At 52.1% G+C, this 20,181-nt stretch overlaps 2 protein-coding genes across 2 annotated transcripts; one reads left to right on the top strand and one right to left on the bottom strand.

The window, feature by feature from the left end:
- Positions 1-7,059: 7,059 nt before the first annotated feature.
- Positions 7,060-11,812, top strand: GPR182 (G protein-coupled receptor 182). The gene is made up of 2 exons (XM_059184895.1): positions 7,060-7,242; positions 7,767-11,812. The coding sequence occupies exon 2, from the start codon at positions 7,783-7,785 to the stop codon at positions 8,926-8,928; it is 1,146 nt and encodes a 381-aa protein (XP_059040878.1). The 5' UTR covers positions 7,060-7,242; positions 7,767-7,782; the 3' UTR covers positions 8,929-11,812.
- A 104-nt stretch (positions 11,813-11,916) lies between these two features.
- On the bottom strand, positions 11,917-19,657 carry ZBTB39 (zinc finger and BTB domain containing 39). Its single transcript, XM_059184893.1, has 2 exons — positions 19,507-19,657; positions 11,917-18,010 (listed from the first exon to the last, which is right to left on the bottom strand). Exon 2 carries the CDS (start codon positions 17,964-17,966, stop codon positions 15,831-15,833), a length of 2,136 nt encoding a protein of 711 aa, XP_059040876.1. The 5' UTR covers positions 17,967-18,010; positions 19,507-19,657; the 3' UTR covers positions 11,917-15,830.
- Positions 19,658-20,181: the final 524 nt, after the last annotated feature.

Raw genomic sequence — 20,181 nt, 5'->3', positions numbered from 1 at the left:
AATTGCCTTCAACATGTTCCCTGAGCCCGGGTTTCCTCCTTGGGCTCGGGATACAGAACTCAGTCCTCAGAAATCTAAGTCAATCTCAGCCTCTCCAGAGTTAGAAGGAGAAGGCACTGCACTAGTGCCTTCTTGCTGCACTAGTTCTCTGAGGCAGACAGATGTTCAGGAGCCTGAAGGGGAATCTGACCTCAGAGGCAAGGAAAGGGGAGAAGGGAATGGAAGTGGGCACATTCAGGAGAGACACGGCTCCCAGTTGCTGGGAGGGTGGAAAGGAAGCACTTGGGCCAAGTAGGTCTCACTTCATGGAGATGCCCCATCCCCGGCCCGGGGCGCCAGCTTGCCTTGTGCTCTGCCCTCCCACAGCCAGAATCCAGCCCAGACACAGACTCCAAAGGCAGAAAAGACCTGTTTGCACAGGGGCCGAGGGAGGGGGGTGTTCTAAACTCCACTGAAGCAGGCAGGGCTTTAATCCCATGTAACTGCAAAGATGTTCGTTTGGTGTGTGTCTGGGTGATGGTGGGAAGAGGTGATGGCTGCCCCCTCAGCAGACTAAAGAAGGGACTGGAGACCAGACAGAACAGCTGTCCATAGAGGGGATTCAGGGTGAGGCAGAGGACCCCACATCCACAAAAGGAGAGTGGACAAAGCTGGGGCTGGAGCAGCTTCCTCAGGGCACCCCAGTAGCCTCTGACAGGATTGGGCTCAGGTCCATGCCTACATCCACTGGACTACACCAGCCACCTTCTCCCAGAAAAGAGGCCTGGGAGGGAGGTGAGTCATGCGGAAGCTCAGAAGGATACTGAGCCTGGCTCATTTTGGCCGTCTTTGTCCTCACAGCTGTCCTGTCATCATGGCGGGCCCTTGAGCTGTAACCCTGTGCAGGGCCCTTTAGCAAGCTTCAGTGTTCGTGTCCTTCAGGAAGCACTAGCAGAAATAAGACCCCTAGCCAGTGTACAGCTCCCTGACACTCTGGAAAGGACATCTAGATGTGGTCCCAAACCTCTTGAACGTCCTTTCCCAAGGGGCCACAAAATGGCTGGATGATCATTGTTTGAGGGGGAGAGAGATAGTAGAAATCCGGAAGCTCCAGGTGCAGTCTGACACAATGATTTCATGTGAATGAGGCAAGGTGGGGTGCACCCCATTGTGCTAAACCCCTAGAGCATTGAGGACTGCAGCCTCTCGGGGGCAGGGACGGGTCTAGCCCCCGGCAGTGCCCCACATCCTGCAAGAGGAGTGTGTGCAGAGCTAGGTGACTGCCGCACCCTGCTTCGTGCTCCATTTTCACAGTGCGTTTCTCACAGTTTCCAACCACTTGAGAGTCTTCAGGGCCTCCATCCCCTCTTCTTTATAATGAGGGAGGAGGATCAGGAGGGTCTCACGAGTCCTCTCAATTCCAGCTCCTGGGGAGTTTAAGAACCCCTATGTTGTCATCAAGACGGAACCCTAGGAAGTCGAGGCCTCTGGAAACTCTGGAGAATTCGGGGGCATTTCTGCCCAGCACCCATCAAGCGCTCAACCAAAGTGGGCACAACAGAAGAAATCTGGAGTCAGCAAGGGACTGTTAGGACATCTACAGAGCCTCCCAGGGGAGGTGCTGGAGATCAGGAAGTGGGGGGATTCTACGGGAGGAACAGAAGCCAGGAGATGGATAGGAAACTGCAGAGCAGGGCAGAGCTGAGGCATACCTGGAGCTGCTGGGGGATGCCAGTTCCCTGGGGGGCCTCCCAGCCTTCAGTCTCTCCTCTTTCTTGCACTAACCTTACTCACCTCCACATACACTCTCTTGGGAAACCACAGTGAGGAAATGGTTGTTCTTCTTCATCCTGTGAAAGCAAAGACAATTCTCCTCCCCTTTCTCAACCCCTCCCAGGTCATCCCATGAAGGGGAGTTCACCCTCACTCAAGAAATTTCCCAGAATTCCACAGGCTGAGTCACCTCCACAGAAGCCTATAGCATTCTCCACTTATTTTTTTTCCCCAGCCCCACCCATGAGAGGTGCTTCAGGGCAGTCATTTTTGGCATGATGGATCTTTGTGAGAATCCAAGAAGACTCTAAGCCCCATAAAAATGACTTAACAAAATATATGGGATTTTGAATATACTTTTCAGGGGGTTCACAGATCACCTAAAGCCATTAGGTGCCAGGAATCTAGGTCAAGAATCCTTGCAATACGGGTTTACTGAAATACTACAGCAGTGGGACTCAGGCAAGTTGTCTGACCTCCCTGTGCCTCTCGCTATGGTAGAATCTTTGTCTCTCATAGTAGCCACCTTCTTAAGTTGTTATGGAGATTAAATGAGGCACCTGGCAACGTCAAGCACCTCGCAATCATGCCTGGTAAATGGTAAGTATTCAATAAATGTTAACTGTTACTATTACTACATCTCTTTTGTGGTAGTTCATAGCACCATTGGGGATGTTCTTGACCTTCTATGTAAGAAACACAACACCAGACAACTAAATAAAAGAGGAAGCTGGTGTTGACCCAGTGCAAAGAAAAATGGTGGTGGGACCAAGGAGAGGTATCTCAAGGTAATTCCACAAGAAGGGATCTCCTCTTCCTCACCCCTAGAAAGTGGGTAAGGGACATGATTATGCCACAAATTGTACATATCTCATCTCTGGCATCCCATACAATAACATTTATCCTCACTTCATATAAAGGAACTGAGACTCAGAAAGGTAAAGTGGGAGTGCCTGGGTGGCCCAGTTGCTTAAGTATCTGCCTTCGGCTTGGGTCATGATCTCAGGGTCCTGGGATCAAGCCCCACATCAGGCTCTTTGCTCAGCGGGGAGTCTGCTTCTCCCTCTCCCTCTGCCATTCCCCCTGCTTGTGTGCTCTCTCTGTGTGTCAAATAAATAAAAACAAAATCTTTTTTTAAAATTTAATTTATTTATTTGACAGACAGAGAGCACAAGTAGGCAGAGAGGCAGGCAGAAAGAAAGGGGGAAGCAAGCTCCCTGCTGAGCCACCCAGGCGCCCCAAAAACAAAATCTTTAATAAAAGAGAGAGAGAGAAAAAAAAGAAAGGTAAAGTGGTTGTGCAAAGTCACATGGCTTTGTGAGAGTGACTTTGTGACTTTGTGAGAAACCGTTGTCAAAGCCAGGTCTGGCCCCAAGAAAGTGTTATGTCCACCGTGTCTCAGTGAAGAGTGAGTAAGCAGAAAGGACCTGAGCAGAACCAAGGACAGGGCCACCGGACCACATCCTTCTTTGGGGAACCTTGGGGAGCTAGCTCCTTATCTGATGCTGTTGGGCAGACAAGGCTGCCTCTCTGGCATGGGGAAGCTGTGGGAGGAGGGCAGAAGGGCTTCTGCGGCTAGGCTGGGCTTCTGCACGCGGAGACTTCCAGGAAGCTGGCCAAACTCCTCAGCCTGGACCAATCCACAATCCATCTGCCCTCCACACATGAAGTGGGGTTCTCAGCTACACAAGCCAGCCAAATGGGGTGATGGCTGGGCTTCCCTGCCCAGCCCCTTCTTCTAGGGTCCAGGCACAAGCCCTTGGCCCCCACCTGACCCTGGGAAGCTGCCTGCTTTTATCTCTGTCTCCAATAACTCCTCCCTGGTACCTTCCTTCCTTTCTGATTGTTGATTACAATGTCTTGTCTACATTTTTTGAAGAAAAAAAAAAAAAAACTGGGGGGTGGGGGGTGGGTAGGAAGGAGAAAGAGCAAATTTCCAGGAATTGTTTTGCTGCTGCTGTTCCTGTTACTTGGAGCAAAGCTGTTTGCCACCCCCCTCCTACTCAGGTTGGCAAAAAGCCTGGGTCCTCCCCCTCTGTCTTTCCCTTCCTTCCAATCTCTCTCTCTCCAGCTGCACACCTCCTCCCTCCAAAGAAAAACAGCCCCGTGAAAACTGCAGAGCTGTCACTTATCTCTTCCTGAGGGAGCAGCTTTCCCTCTGAGCCTCTGCCAGAAGGCACCACCAGCATTTCCTCCTGCTGCAAATACACAGTCAGTGATGTGAGGGCAGGGGCCTGGGAGCAGGTGGAGGTGAGGCTGCAGGGGAGTGATGTCTCTATATGGGAGGGAAAAGGTCAGGGGTTGGAAGATTCTGAGACCCCGGAGACATGAGCCACTAAAATGTAGTCTTGAGAGGACTGGAAATGACAATGAGTCAGAATGTGTAGAGAGAGCAGAGACAAGAACTAGGGTATCCCCGGAGGGTTGGTCTACAGAGCCTCCCTCTGCATGGGTCAAAGGTATGGGGGAGGACAGGAGAATCCTCAGAAGGCTCCCTATTGAAAAATAATATCCATAGGATAGAAATTGAGATCTTAGAGAGAGAGAGGGAGAAAGAGAGAGAAAGAAAAAGTAGAACTGTCAGGGAAAAAATCAAAATAAACCACATTTTACATCATCAGAGCTCATCATGACAGAATTCTTGGTCTAGGGGCCATCTGATGTGGGAGAAGTGTGACATAATAAGAAATGTATCTGCCCCCAATTCCTGAGCTCCTAAATCCCTTAGGAAATTTCCTAGATAGCTTCAGGATGGGGACTGGTTCCCAGAAAGACCAAAACTTGATTAGAAGCTTAGAACTTCCAACCTCACCTCTCATCCTCTGGGAAGAGGTCAGAGACTAGATATTAAATTAATAACAGATCACACCTATGTGGTGAAGTAGCCACAAAAATGCCTGAACTATGAGGTTCAGAGAGCTTCTGTGTTGATGAACATATCTACATGCCAGGAGGGCAGCATACCCCAACTCCACGGGGACAAAGCTCAGGACCCTTCCCAACCTCATACTATATATCTCTTTATTTGGCTGTTCATTTGTATCCTTTATAATAAACCAGTAAACACAGTGAACGCTTCTCTGAGTTTTGTGAAAAACTCCAGCCAATTATTGACACTGAGGTGGGGAGGGATTGCGGGAACTTTGTAACCATGTTGGACAGACTTGTGAGTACCTTAGGGACCAATGATTTGTCACTGGCTTCTGAAGTGAGAACAGTTGTGTGGGACTGAGCCCTTGAACTTGTGGAGTCTGACACTAACTTCAGGCTGGTGTCAGAAATGATAAATTTCAGGATACCCACTTGGTGTCCGGGGGAGGGGGTTGGAAAAGTGATTACCCCTACATGTTTGGTGTCAGAAGTGTTGTGCGTAGAGAACCAGTTTTTCTATAGGAGGCTTTAGGAAAACTGCAAAATTAAAAATATCCCCTCTCATGGCGATGATTGGTGGTGATGGTTGTACAACAGTGTGAACATACGTATTTTTTTTTAAGATTTTTTTTTTTTAATTTGACAGCAAGAGAGATACAGCAAGAGCAGGAACACGAGCACAGGGAATGGGAAAGGGAAAGCAGGCTCCCTGCTGAGCAGGGAGCTTGATGCAGGGCTTGATCCCACAACCCTGATCATGAATTGAGCCGAAGACAGACGCTTAATGACTGAGTCACCCAGGTGCCCTGAACATAGATATTTTATTATTTATTTAAGTAATCTCTATGCCCAGTGGTGGGGCTTGAACTCATCACACCCCAAGATCAAAATTTGCATGTTTTACCAACTGAGCCAGTCAGGCACCCCTTACTTAAAGCTACTAAACTGTATAATTAAAAATAGCTAACAATGGGGGCCTGCTTCTCCCTCTCCCTCTGCTTCTGCTCTCTCTCAAATAAATAAATAAACAAATAAATAAATAAAATCATTTTAAAAATAGCTAAAATGGTAAATTTGATGTTATGTTTATTTCACCACCATATAAAATTAATTATTAAACTGAAAAAGAAATCCCCTCCTTGAATGGATAAACAAAATGTGGTGTAGCCTCACCATGGAGTATTACTCAGCCACACCAGAGAGTAAGGAGGTGCGGATACCTGCCACAGCGTGGATGAAGTTCCCCAGCACTGCCAAGTGAGAAACGAAACAGATACCAAGGTCGCACGTTGTATGATTCTATTTCTATCAAATATCCATAACAGGTAAATTTGCAGAGACAGAAAGCAGAATGGTTGCTGTCAGGGGCTGGGGGAAGAGGGAAACAGGGAGTATGTTTTGGAAAAACATGAGGACCTACGGAGAGGTGGTGGTTACCCAACAGGGTGAATGTACTGAGTGCTGCTGAACTGTACTCTTGGTTGACATTGGTATGGGAACTTCGCTCTGATTAAATACGCACACCTAGACCCCTCAGGCCAGCACACCCTTGGCCCTACAGGCCACAGAGCCTGGGCCTGGCTCCAGGGGGCTCTGCCCTCTGCACTGGGTGGGTGGGTGGGGGGCTAGGTGTGACAGGTGACCTCTCTGTGCTTAACAAACAGAGGATAAGGAAGCCCACCCTTCATCCCCAGAGGGGGTACCACAGGGTATCTCAGAGATCAAATGCTTAACAGCAGTGAAAATGCTCAGAGAAGCCGGAAGCTCTGCTGGCACCAGACAACACAAACCCACGGGCTCTGAGCCTTCGCCCATGGCTCAGAAGGAGAGAAGCATGGTGTCTACCTGCCTCTCCTGACCCATCCTTGGCCACACTTCGTGAGACTTGTGAAGCAGCAGGGGAAGGATGCTGCTCTCCCCGCCCCCCTACCCAGGAAACTCCCTGAAGTTCAATGCAGCCCCCTTTCCACCCCCCATCCCCTGTTCAGTCTTCCCTCTCTCTCCAGATTCTCCCCCTCAGAGCCCAAATGCAGGGTGGGTGCAAGGCAGTGGGGAAAGGCAGCATGACTGAAAGTCTGGCTGATTTTCGGATTTATTTTCACCTGCCCACCCCCATCCAGTTTTGCTTTAGTAGGAATCAACAGACAGGGGAGAGCGGGATTCCAAACCCACTCAGAGTGGAAAACACAAACGTAGGTAAAGCATTTACCACAGGCCTGGCCCTGTGCTAAACACTTCACCTTGTGGGCTCACTGAATTCCCACAACACCCCTATTAGTAGACAGTATTGTCCCATTTTGCAGAGGAGACAACTGAGGCTTAAAGAGGTAAATTCACACAGCTGGTGAGTTAGGAGTCGGGATCTTCGTGCTTGCAGCCTGACTCCTCCCTGCCACTGGCACACGGGTCATCTGCTGTGACTTCCCCTCTATCTGCATTGGGGGAAGGCAGGAAAAACCCTGACCCTCTCCCATGGGGCCTCAGCCAGTGATACTGCTTCCCGGATGAGAAGGACGGCCCTGAAGCCCACAGCGAAGCCAGCCCCACGGCCACCGGCCCTCCAGTCTCCTCACGGCTCTGCAACAGCCCAGACCAGAAGCGCTCCCGACAGAAACGCAGGTGGGTATCTCCCTCTTAGGAAAGAAGGGAATCAGGGCTTGAAGACAAACTGACTTTTGTGCATGACCCACAGATGTCCCCGGGGATAAATGAGAGGGGTGCGTGCGTGTGTGTGTGTGTGTGTGTCCGAAGGTGAGACAGAGTAGACTTCCTAAGGAAGGCCCAGATGAAAGGGCTAAAAGGTGAGATTCCAGGAGAGAAGTAGAGGTCGGAGCCAGCCTGTGGCCCAGCCTGTGGCCCGAGCTACGGTGGGGCCCCCCAGGCTGGGAAGGAATCTGGCTGGGCACAAATAGCTTTTGTCTCTCGAGCCATCGAGTCCTAACAAAACATCTTGGCTCGCAGGTCAAGTCCGGCAAGTGAGCTGCGTACTAGTTCTCCACAGTCTGAATGTTAAAACTCTCTCTTGCCTCTTCAGACCCAGAATCCTTTCCCAAAGCCTCCTGGTCCCTGTGGCCCGCTAACTTGAGACCTAAGGCTGCTTTTGAGGTCTCTGTTCTCTTCCAACCCTCTCTTCTCCCCACCAGGCGTGCACCAGTCCTAATGTCGGTCAAGGACAACATGGCACCTGCCCCCACAGAAGGCTTCACCACGGCACCTGCTAGTGACTTCGGAGAGATCCACAACTGGAATGAGCTGCTCTCCTTCTTCAACCACACCTTGCCCGAGTGCCACATGGAGCTCCGAGAGGACACCAAGCAGGTGATCCTCTTTGTCCTCTACCTGGCCATCTTTGTGGTGGGCCTGGTGGAGAACCTCCTGGTGATATGGGTCAGCTGGCGCTGCTTGGGTCGGGCGGGGCTGCTGAACCTCTACGTCCTCAACATGGCCATCGCAGACCTGGGCATCGTCCTGTCTCTGCCCGTGTGGATGCTGGAGGTCATGCTGGACTACACCTGGCTCTGGGGCAGCTTCTCCTGCCGCTTCACGCACTACTTCTACTTTGCCAACATGTACAGCAGCATCTTCTTCCTGGTGTGCCTCAGCATCGACCGCTACGTCACCCTCACCAGCACGTCACACTACTGGCAGCGGCACCAGCACCGAATGCGGCGGGCTGTGTGTGCAGGAGTTTGGGTCCTCTCGGCCATCATCCCACTGCCCGAGGTGGTGCACATCCAGCTGGTAGAGAGCTCTGAGCCCATGTGCCTCTTCATGGCGCCCTTTGAAACCTACAGCACGTGGGCCCTGGCAGTGGCCATGTGTACCACCATCCTGGGCTTCCTACTGCCCTTCCCGCTCATGGTGGTCTTCAACGTGCTGACGGCCTGCCGGCTTCGGCGGGCGGGATGGCCTGAGGGCCGGCGCCACTGCCTCCTGGTGTGTGCCTACGTGGTCATCTTCGCCATCTGCTGGCTGCCCTACCACGTGACCCTGCTCCTGCTCACACTTCACGGGACCCACATTGTCCTCCACTGCTACCTGGTCCACCTGCTGTACTTCTTCTACGACGTCATTGACTGCTTCGCCATGCTCCACTGTGTGGTCAACCCTATCCTTTACAACTTCCTCAGCCCGAGATTCCGGGACCAGCTGCTGAGTGCCGTGGTCCATTACCTTCCCAAGGCCCGGGCCAGGGCAGACAGACAGGCTTCCTTGTCCTCCTCCTCCTCCACTCAGCATTCCATCATCATCACCAAGGAGGGCGCCCAGCCTGCTGCGGCAGTCCCCCAGGACCACCAAGCCTGAACCGGTAGGCGCCAAGGACCTCACCCCTCTCCGTCCCTCAGTGTAGATCCTACTCTCCATCAGTGAAGAAGAAAGCTGCGGGTGTAGGTGAGAGATTTGGGGGGAGGGGAGGAAGAGCCAAAATGCTCACGGTCGATCTTGAGTATGTCTTATAAAAGTGAGATGGGGAGGAGGTGGGGCAGGGAGGGGCAGAGAATAGGTCTTTGGTGGTGTCCTGTTCGTTTCAATCCTCGGGACTCAAGAAGAGACTTGGGAAAAATGGTGAAATGAGTAACACAGAAAGCGGTGACTCTGGCTCTTTCCAAAATCTGTACTTCCAGCTGGGATAGGCTAAAGAGAGGCTCAGCAGAAACTCGACACACTCATTTCAACAATCACCCTGGCCGGAAAGAGTGTGCTCCGTGGGGACCTCACACAACTTTCCTTCTGTGCTTGTGTGCTTGCTGATTCCCCCCACACACACACTGTGCAGGCTGTGAGGACAAGCGGTCAGAGGCCAAGGAACCAGGAGGCCTCAGCAGTTTCCTAGCATCCTCGGTGATATGATGGATGGAGGGGGTGAAGCAGAGGTCTGGTGCCCCACCCCCACCTCCAGGAAGTGGCTCCATTTCCTTGCTGATACTCTCCCCTTCATCCATCCTGCTTCCCTCCCCACGAAGCAGAGGAACCATCCCAGAATCAATGTTCCTCGGAGCCCACCTGCTCCCACCTTCAGATGTAGGACATTTCCAGACTTCTAGGAAGAGATTCTATCAGAAATCCACCCCCATCCCTCCCTTTCTCTCTAGATCATGGGAAAATATCAAGGGACATCCATTCTGACAGCAGACCTCGGGAGAGTCAGCGGCAGATGCTTCCAGAGGCTCTGTCCCTCAGCCCTTGTCCCCTGAGCAGGGGATGGGAAAGTAGAAATTTTCCGATTCTGTCACAAGGCACAGCTCTGGTATTCTAAGTCAGTCCTCACCCTTAAACTTCATTCTCCCTGGCCAGGTCTTCCATTAATTTTCCTGCCCAACAACTTACTTCTATTCACGCTTGTCCTATAAATAGGAAAAGAAGCCTTCATGTTGGCAAGTAGGTCTTCTGGAAAAGACTCATTTATCAGTTTGGGAATCTAGGACCATGTCCATGAAGGAAAAGTCTAAGAATCAGTCCCCAGCCCTCTAGTTCCAAGTGCTTGGTGTCCTAACTCCACCGGAGCAGAATAAAGGGCTTGTGAATATAATCACTGACGGCCTCTGCTCTGCTCAAGAGCTCAGTATTGCTGGGATGTTTCACTTGGAATAACCATTCACTGACCTGGAGCACCGTCCCGCTTTTAGAAATCTGAGAACTGCATTTATCTGATGCACTAAACATGTGCTCCGATAGTGTATGTACCCGTCTGTCAGGGGCACAGAGGGAAATGCAGCTGCAGTCCCGCTCACCGGACCCAAATCCAAAAGGGTCTTAAGCGACAGAGAGCTGCTCCGTGGCACAGAGCTGAAGGCTTTTTCAGCCAGGACAGTCCGGATTGTGACTTGGGGTTGCAGGAAGGCATTAACCTAACAATACACAAAATGAATTAAAAAAGACTTACCTCCTTTGTGCCCATATAAAAACGAAGCCCAGGGGCACTGGGTGACTCAGTGGGTTAAGCCTTTGCCTTTAGCTCAGGTCATGATCTCAGGGTCCTGGGATGGAGCCCCACATTGGGCTCTCAGCTTGGTGGGGAGCCTGCTTCCTCCTCTCTCTCTGCCTGCCTCTCTGCCTACTTGTGATCTCTCTCTATCAAATAAATAAATAAAAATCTTTAAAAAAATAAAATAAAATAAAAAATAAAATAATAAGTAAATAAAAATAAAAACCAAGCCCAAATCTGATGCCCTTATCAGTGCCTCTGCTGACTTGAAGTTCCAGAAGTTTCCTAAAGGGAACCCAATGTCACATCTGTCACCTCCTGGGTTACCTGGGACACCAGCCCCCCAGGGGCTCAATCTTCTCAAGGATTTCTTTGGCAACGCGTTGTCACCTGGGGTGGCAGGAATACTTCCTTAGGGGCTTGGGAGGCCAGAGCCCAGGGTGTGCTGACAGCAACAAGGCTGCTCTGAGCCCTGACCGGCGCCACAACTGACCCAGTTGTGGAGACCAGATGGACCATGTCACGCCCCAACTTCTGATGTCTAGTTCCTTCCTTGTGGAGGTACGTTTGTTAACGACCCCATGAGACCGGGCCAAACTTCCACCTCCACTGAGTCTGCTTCTGTCCGCCTGGACATGCCACATCAGTGAATCAGATGGCACTGGCAGGACAATCCGAGGCTGAACCTCTAGCCCAACATTAGCAGAGTTCACTACTCTCTAGGCCAACAGATCCCCTGGGGGAGGTTTCCCCTGGAAAGGCTAGGCTACTGACTTAGTTTGCCACTAAAAACAGGTCAACAGGTTAACCCCGGGGAATTCCAGCTACAGGAAAGGAAACCTGTGGGGGTGCCTGGGTGGCTCAGTTGGTTAAGCATCTGTCTTCAGCTCAGTTCATAATCTCAGGGTCCTGGGATTGAGCCCTGTGTCGGGCTCCCTGCTCAGCAGGGAGCTTGCTTCTCTCTCTCCCTCTGCCTCCCTCCCAGCTTGTGCTTTTTCTCTCAAATAAATGAAATCTTAAAAAAAAAAAAAAAAAAAAAAAAAAAAAAGGAAAAGAAACTGTGCTACCCGAAAGAATCCAGGCATCAGGCGTGCCTGGGTGACTCAGTTGGTTAAGCTTCTGCCTTTGGCTCAGGTCATGATCTCAGGGTCCTGGGACTGAGCCCCAAGTTGGGCTCTCGGCTCAGTGGGGAGTCTGCTTCTCCCTCTCCCTCTGCCCTTCCCCTCTGCTCATGCCCTAATAAAGAAAATCCTTTAAAAAGAATCCTGGCATCTGCTGAGCACAATGCTACCACTACCAGGTGTTGGGCCCCAAACTTCTGAACTCAAGGGACAGAGTAACCCCAGTCAAGAGGAAAAGAATTCCTGTTTCAAGTTTCCTTTTTTTATTCTAAATAAAAACCACACTTTGTGCCGAACAATGGAATATAAAAGAATCAGATGTACAACGATTTTAGACATCTACTATTTGGGAAAAGAAGTTTACAAAATATACAAAACTTTACAGCAATAGATAGTAAACACTTAAATATTAGGAGGTCAGTACTTATTAATTTAATGGAAGGAAGTTAGGCGTCAACAACTCTTCTCGGTTTCATAAGAGACTTTCACTAGCAGAGGTGGGAGGGAAGGGTGGACTGGACAGGGGACGGGTGTTAAAGAAACAGCAAAATCAAAACAGTTTCATTTTCATTCTGATGTTAAGTTTGCTCATGAGTGATGACAGTGAAATGAATGCTGTGTGCCCCCGGCTTCCTGACCCACTCAGGGCAGGACTGAAGAAAAAGGATGTGAGGGGACATTCGGACGGGCAGACTTCTCCACAGCCCACTCCCACACCAACAAAATCAGTGTCCACCTAGAAAAGGATTTAAATTCACTTCCAAAGTTGAGTAGTCTCAGGAACAGGGCACAGTAAGAGGCCAGAAGACGAAGAAAATTCATCAGTAGCAAAACCTGACTGGGGAGAAGGTATTTAGGCCCAAAGGTTTGTCCTGGAGACAAAGGGGTGCTGATGGATCAGAAGGGAATAAAGTAAAAAAAAAAAAAACTTTTACCCATTTCCTGGTTCTTAGGGCTCACCTGGGCCCTTAAAATGTAGGACCAAATACTAAAATGTAGCAGAGCTTCCCAGCAGGCACTACGGCATCAGCAAGCCAGCATTGGCTCACAGGAGAGGTGGGAGACGGACCCCTTCCTGCGGCCAAAAGCAGCCTCTGCTGTTTATTCTGATGTGCTATCCAAGTATTATGTTCTTCCCTTAAGAAACAGGTCAGGAATAGCCTCGTGCCTGATTTAATGCTCTACAGTCGCCATCTTGAAAATCTTCATTTTTAAACAAAGGACTCTGCAAATTATGTAGCTGGTCCTGAGTACGGAACAACAGAGAAGGGGGAGGAGAAAAGACATTCAGGGGTCAGAGAGAACCTCAGAACATTACAGCAGACTGCTAAACTGGGCTCCAAGGCAGAGGGGCAACAAAACAGAAGGCTGGAAAAAAAGTTTTAAAAACTCAAAATAAAATGAATACCTTCGACCAGGGATCCCAGAGTTCCCTCTGCCACAACATAGAGTTTCAAGTAAAACAGTTCGGAAAAGGGAGAGCTGGAGGTGGAGGCAGCAAACATGACTCTAAACAGGGGGAGGGGTCAGGTGTGAATATGGGACAAGCAGAGGAATGGGGTTTGGTCAGTGAGCCTCACGAGCTACTGACCCCTGCTACAAGTCTGACCACAACCAACCAGCCCCACCAACCACCCCACCCCCCAATCAAGTGCTTGGCCTCAGGATGATCAGGGGATGAAGCTTTTTGTTTAGTGTTTCAGGGGCAAGGTTCAAGGATTTGCTTTTTGGTTTACTGGAGAAAAGGGAAAACTTCACAGTTTCAGGTTAAGTATACAGACTACCCAGCATCCACGATGCCCTCCGTTAAGGAAAAGGGTTTCTCCAGCACACTGATCCATGCTTGGCCAGCTGGCTGGGTTCCAGTAAGTACCACCTCTCTCAAATCTGACCATTCAAAAATTGGTCCTCATTGACAGTCTAGGAGGGATCACTCAGCCTTCAAAAAAGCTTAGCAGATACTTGACGGCGGTCTTCCGCACATTTGCCTTCTTAAATTTCCAACAGTCAGTGCGGGGGGTGGGGGGGGGGAGAAAGGGAAAAGCCAGTCAGGGACAGAAAGTCGCAGCACTGCTTACTTGACAAGAATGACCTGAGAGGATGAATAACAAGTTCGATGGCGAAAAGCGGCCACTGGTACAAATCCCTTCATGTAAAAGTCACCCCACCAGAGAGCCAGGCACCCCAACTGGGAGGCTTTACCAATTTAGGGCTAGAGAGAGAGGCAGCAAGTCCAACAGGGACGGAACTTTGGCTTGCTTGTGTGTCTTAATATAGCTTTCCAAGTTTAGGAAGGATGAGAAAATGTGCAAAAAGTTCCTTCATTTAACTTGTTCCCCTCAATCCGGTTCCCTATCTACTCAAGCGCATTCAGGAAAGGCCGAGGAATTTAATAAGCCCCAACTTTCTAGAACTCACATCCATTACCTAAAGGGTTCCCTGGGCTTATTCTGAAGAGACTATCTGGACAGAAGGAAAAGGAGTCGCTTGTTTAAAGGCTAGACACCTCCTCCCTGAGTCCAAGCCCCCGTTTCCAAACCTCTGGCCAGGACTATCCCCTGGACTATGGCTACTCGCTGGGGAGAAACTCATTTTCCTTAAGTCACTTATCCAAAAGAGATGCTGGGTACTATGTATATAAAAGCAAAAATAAATAAATATCAATGTTCGAAAAGGCTCTGTGAGTTAATTAAAACCACTTGCTTGTGAAACAGCCCGGGTGCTGCTGAGTCCCCACAAGGGCAATGTCAGGGCCTAGGCCAGGGACTCCCAGAGCTCGCCTGAGCAGGCTGAGGTAGTATGAGTTACTGAGGTGCTACCTTGTGAATATGCGGGATCCGAAGGCCCTCTCCCTCAAGCCTTCTTTGGGCAAGAACCCCTCAAAAGCCACAAAGAATGGAGCAACCAGCCCCAAAGACTGGGCAGACTCCATCCCAGCCAGCTGGGGCAGGCCTACACCAGCTGCCGTCCAATAACGCCCCCTGGTGGCGATGCAATGATAGATCAGGATAAATTCCAGCAGGTCAAAGGTGAGCTGCCAAAGCTCCTGGGCAGTTAGCACAAAGTAAACAACAGGTTACCCGACTGGGACAGACAGACCGCACATCCTGCTACACACTCGGGTCCCTTCGATCCTGAAGGGCTCACAGTCCATCACTCCGCCACCCCGTGGGGTCTTCTCATCTACACCACAGGTCAAACACACTTCTAGGTGGGAGACTGGATATAAATTAAGGCAAGGTTGCTGCTGTCAGAGACATCCCCACCTCTCCACCAGAAAACTCAAGGTTGACGGAGGTAGCCTGATGACAGATGACTGTATCAAAGGGCTCCCTGTTCTCTTTGCCCCACAGGGAAGGCCTAACCAACCACCTGGGCTACAACTCCATAAAATCGTATTTCTTTGGAATCGAGGAGAAAAGAGAAGCCTCCCTTCCTGTCCATCCAGGCTGCCACTTCCAGCGGCCCTGGAGGACACCTCTTCTGACCAGCAAGGATTCATCCCAAAGCTTTCTGACCTAAACAGAAAGCTCTGCCTCCAGTTTGGATCTAGCTGCCAAAAGATTTTCCTGTCCCCCCAGCAGATCAGAGCGTGGAAACGAGCAGGCACCGCCGTCCCATCCGCCTTTTCCCTGCTGAGGGCCGGGCCTGGCACCTGAAGTGAGCTGCCCTGCAGACTAGTCTTTTCTGAAAGACCACATTCCCCAACTCTCTCTCACAGCTGGGCATTCCAGTTGGAAATCTGGCAATAATACCCACAGTGAAAACCTCTCTCCACCTCCTCTATTCAGTGAGGCTGTTGGTTGGATTCTTAGCAGCATAAATACCTATCAGTAAACTAAAACTTGAGAGGCGCGAAGAGAGGATCTAGTCAGGGGATCTAGTTGACATCAACTGCCTGACCAGATCCCAAGCCCGGCCTCCGAAGACTCAAAAACAAAGCCCACCATGGGCAAGAACAGGTAAGGAGGTAAACATGATAGGGCCATTGCTTCTCAAAAACAGTAACAGCTCGTGTGCTCTTTCTTCTTCTTTCAACACAAGACAGAACAGAATTTCCTAGCAAGGCCAAACTGAAACTGCAGAGGGCCCAACAGCAATTAGAAAATCAACGTCCTGGCTGCTGCCTAGAAGCTGCCCTTAGCTCCGCGGGGACCCAGTCAGCTGTCCGGGTTCTTCTCTGCCTCTTTGGAATGGATAATGTACATGAAGGTCTGCTCAATGGTGAAGTCGGGTGGGAGGCTGCCTTTGTGCACACCCACGTGCTTGCTCATGAGGTTGAGCGTGGAGCTGTAGTGGCCACAGACCGTGCAACGGTACATGAGGGCCCCCGAGTGCGTCTTCAGGTGGCACTTGATGGTTGAGCGGCCTCGGAAGAACTTGTGGCACACCTTACACTGGTACGGCTTCTCGCCTGTGTGGATGCGCCGGTGGTAGTTGAACTCACTCGTGTGGGCAAACCTTTTGCCGCAGACCTTGCAGCTGTACTTGCTGTTCCCGGGCTGGCCCTGCAGAGCCAGTTCCTCGCTCAGGAACTCCTCTGCTGGCAGCTTCCGCTTCTGGAGAGCGGGGTGCTGCAGCCCCGCGGTGGGCCGGGTATCAAGGCCACTGGCGCATTTGTGCTGGCTCACGTGGTAGCGGTAGGCGGCCTCCGACTTGAAGCTCTGGCCACACAGGTGGCAGCGGAAGAGGGCATCCTCCAGGCTTTGGTGCACGGCCATGTGCTTCTCTAGAAGGTGCCAGTCCACAAAACTGTTTGCACAGACAGAGCAGGAGAAGACGGAAATGCCCAGGTGGGACAGCGTGTGCCACATGAGGCTGCAGAGGTTGAGGTGGCGCTGGTCACAGACACTGCAGGCCTGGCCCTTCAGGTGCAGATGGTCAAGGATGTGTCCTCGGACTGCATGGAAATCTCTGGCCAGTGCCTTCCCACAGGCAGCACACTTCAACTCTGCAGTGGCTGCCCCAGAAAAGAGAGCCAGCTTCCCAGAGAGGGGGTCGTTGGGGTGGACAATGATGTTGTTCTCAAATATCCCATCCCGTCGGTGGAGGGTAAGCTGCCACTGGGTAAAGAACTTAGTTTCACACATGTCGCAGGAGAAGAGGAAAATGCCGATATGGGACAGAACGTGGGTCACCCTGGAGTTTCGGTCCTGGAAGTGGGTTTCGCAGACCTTGCAGTTGCCTGTCAGCAGGTCCACATGGTCCCGAGCATGCTGTCGGATGAGCTGAATGTTGGGCTCTAAAACTTTTTTGCACACCTGGCAGGGCATGGCCTTATTCTCCCGGTTGTCACTCTCGCCAAAAGTCAGCTCATCCTCGCTGTCGTCACTCAACTCAATCACCTCCTCGGCTGTGCCTATCTCCTCGGTGGGGTCTTCAAACTGCAAGTCATCATCCCCCAGCTCGTCCAGCTGGAGCTCATCCATCTGCCCGAAGCCCGGATCTTTGGAGTGGTCGCTATTGCTCAGACACGAGTTGGTCCCAGGGGTAATGTCAATTGCACGGTCAGTGGGGAAGAAGCTGTTTTTGCTGAAGTCTCCATTGCTCTGAACCTTATACGGCTGGCAGGAAGTCGCGCTGGTCTGGATGCCCATGCTGACGGCGCCTAGGACTGGCTGAGTCACCAGATTAGGGACGGGGGTGAAAGGAGCAGGGCCGTCGTGGTCTTCTGTCTTTGGCGGCATGGGCTGCTGCGACAGAGGCAAGCTATGGTTAGTGTCACTGGTGACATTTCTCTCTTCCTCTTTACAGCTTCCTCCAGCATCACTAGGTAACACATAGTTCCTATCAGGACCAAAGTGCTCCCCGCCCCCCCGGAAGTCTCCAAGCGGATAGGCAGGTTCTGCTGAGCTACAACTCTGGGTACCGGAGTGGCTCTCCCCGCTGCTGGTCAGGGGCTTGGCCACGGCAGTGCTCTCCAAGTCAGGAAAGGTGGAGTGACAGGCCCGGAGGAGATCCTCCATGCCCAGGCGCTCGGCCACCTCATAGATGACCCCAACATTGATCAGGTCTGTGAAGAGCTCCGACGTGTAGACAAAGCTCAGAATCTTCTCGAAGTTGGCAGGGGTGATGAAGTCCACCACGTAGGTCCTGGCAGCATCCAGCCCTGTATTCAGGAAGAGGTTCTGGAAGTAGCCTGCCGCACAGGCCAGCACGGCCTTGTGGGCCGGGAAGGAGCGGCTCCCCACCACAATGGTGACATCGCACATGGTCTCCGAGAGCCGGCACTTGTTGAGTTCCTTCAGCAGGTTGTTGGGGTGGTTGGTGCTTTGCAGTTTGATCCTCATGCCCATCTTAGCAGCTCCTAGGACGTTGCCTCTGTATCAGCACGGTTCACCTGTGGACAGTAAAAGGAAGAGATGGATGGCCAAACACATCCCTGCACGCAAGGAGCTCTGCTGAAGAAAATACCACCAGTCTGAGTGTTTGTGAGCCCTGGGCGGGGAGGAGCCAAGGGTCACGGTGCTGCTCCATGCTGCCGGGGGCAAGGACAAGTGATGGGACAATGACCTTTCTCCCTGCATGTTCCCAAACACAGAACGGTCACAACAAAACCCGAAAGTATTGAAAAAAATCTGATAGCGCCATCTGTGAGAGTCAGTAAGAGAGGGGGTAGGCCTGGTGGGACAGAAGCTAATACCTTAGGGTCAAGTCAGAGGCAACCTCTTGGACACAATCCCTCACTTCATTATTAGATGGAGGGCTCAAATGGATCTCCTAACTTCTTCCCCAATACACGCTTTCCTATCTCGTTCAGTGCTTTCACTTCTCTTACAACACCAAACACCAAACGCCGTAAAAGTACTTGAACATAATTACCAAAGTTCCATTAGCTGCTGAGGGCAAGAGAAGATTGCTCTTTTATTTTCTTATCAATGCTCTGTCCTTCCAGTCCCTAAATAGACCTCTTACTCATTCATGAGTTCTGATCTCTCCCTCCCTAGACCACCTACCTGCCTAGTCTCTTGTCTTACCATAACCAGAGCCATCCAGATATTGTTGTCTCCTCCTCTGCATGCTTAAGATTAAGCTAAAACACTCAAGACCCAAAGAAATAAAGCAAAATAGAATACACTGTAGCATTTACTATTACTTATATATGCCTTTTTTTTTTCAACCACCCTTTTTGGGATCTATGCATATGCTGATCAGAACGAAAAGACTTGATGCCCTAAGAGGGCATCTAATTATACTGGCAAGACTCCTAAAAGCTTGCTGGATCCCACTCCCCCCACCCCCTTCAAGTCCTGCATGCATGAGGAAGCCAAGCTAGCTGCATTCTCCTTCAATTTCAGCACTCGCCCCGCGCAACACAGCCCCTTTCTCCACCTCACCACCTCTACAAACTCCCAACTTTTTCTGGGATCCAAGAAGCTTCTGCGCTTTGTTGGGATACAGGGAAGCATCTCCCGGGCCCTGGCGGCCACACATCAGGTCGGGGCACTGGCAAGCCTGAGTGGAGGGTGGGAAGGGGGGCACACTGGGAACTTCCGAGAAGGCACCCCAACAATCCCGTGGTGCCGCAGTCTCCCCTCTGGAGGGTCAAACCCAGCAAGAACGGGGTTGGATCGGGCCAGGGTGCTCCATCCGGGGGCTACGGAGCACCTCGGTCGCGCCCCAAGCGGCAGGGGATCCCCCCGGGGCGGCTCCGGGGGCGCCGGGCCGGACGGGAACGAAAGGATGGGCGGCGGGACCGGCCGGGGTCGGCGCGCGGCCGGGTATGATGGGTCCGGCGACGGGAGCGGGCAGGAGGGAGCCCCGCGAGAGCGAGAGAAAGGCCGGGACGGGGGTCTGGCCTCCACCCGGGTCAGCCCTCGGCCCGGCCGCGCTTACCCGGCTCCGCGGGGCCCGAGCACCATCGCCACCGCCGCCTCACACAAAGGCCCCGGCCCGCCGTGCCCGGCCCGACAAGGAGGCGGCGCCGCCGGCCGCGGCCAGACTCTCCATCCGCCGCGCCACTCGCCGCGCCGGCCCGGGCCGCCCCCGCCGCCCGGCCCGCAGCGCCCCCCGCCGTCCCGGAGGAGGCAGCGCCCCCCGCCGCTTGGCCGCAGCGCCCCCAGCCGCCCGGGAGGAGGCAGCGCCCCCCAACGGCGGGGCCGGGAGCCGGATGGGCTGGGCCAGAGCCCAGCGGAGACTCCGCTCTCCTCCAGCGCCCCTGGGGACCCCTGCCCAGGCCCCACCTCCCACTGTTATACCCCAGTTTTCGCGTCGGAGAGACCACCAAGGAGCCACCACTGAGCTTAGTTAAGGCAGGGGTATTTATGAGTTCCTGTTACTAAAGCAGGGTGGGGGTCTCTGGAACCAAAGCAGGGTGGGGGTTCTTGTTACTAAAGCAGGGTGGGGGGTCCTTAGAACGAAAGTAAAGTAGGGGAAAGTTCAGCCCTTGGGCACAGGGGTCTGAGATGGCTGCCGGAACTAGGATGGCTGTACTTACGCTAAGGCATGCTAAGACTAAACCTGAGGTCGGATGGCCTTAATTTTTCTCGGCCTCCATACCACTCCCACGCG

The sequence above is a fragment of the Mustela lutreola genome, chromosome 8, assembly GCF_030435805.1.
Source record: "Mustela lutreola isolate mMusLut2 chromosome 8, mMusLut2.pri, whole genome shotgun sequence".
Taxonomy (NCBI): domain Eukaryota; kingdom Metazoa; phylum Chordata; class Mammalia; order Carnivora; family Mustelidae; genus Mustela; species Mustela lutreola.
This window is presented reverse-complemented; position numbering and strand designations above follow the sequence as displayed.

Coding starts and splice junctions, on each gene's coding strand:
- GPR182 (XM_059184895.1), top strand. CDS start 7,783: ATGTCGGTCAAGGACAACATGGCACCTGCCCCCACAGAAGGCTTCACC.
- ZBTB39 (XM_059184893.1), bottom strand. CDS start 17,966: ATGGGCATGAGGATCAAACTGCAAAGCACCAACCACCCCAACAACCTG.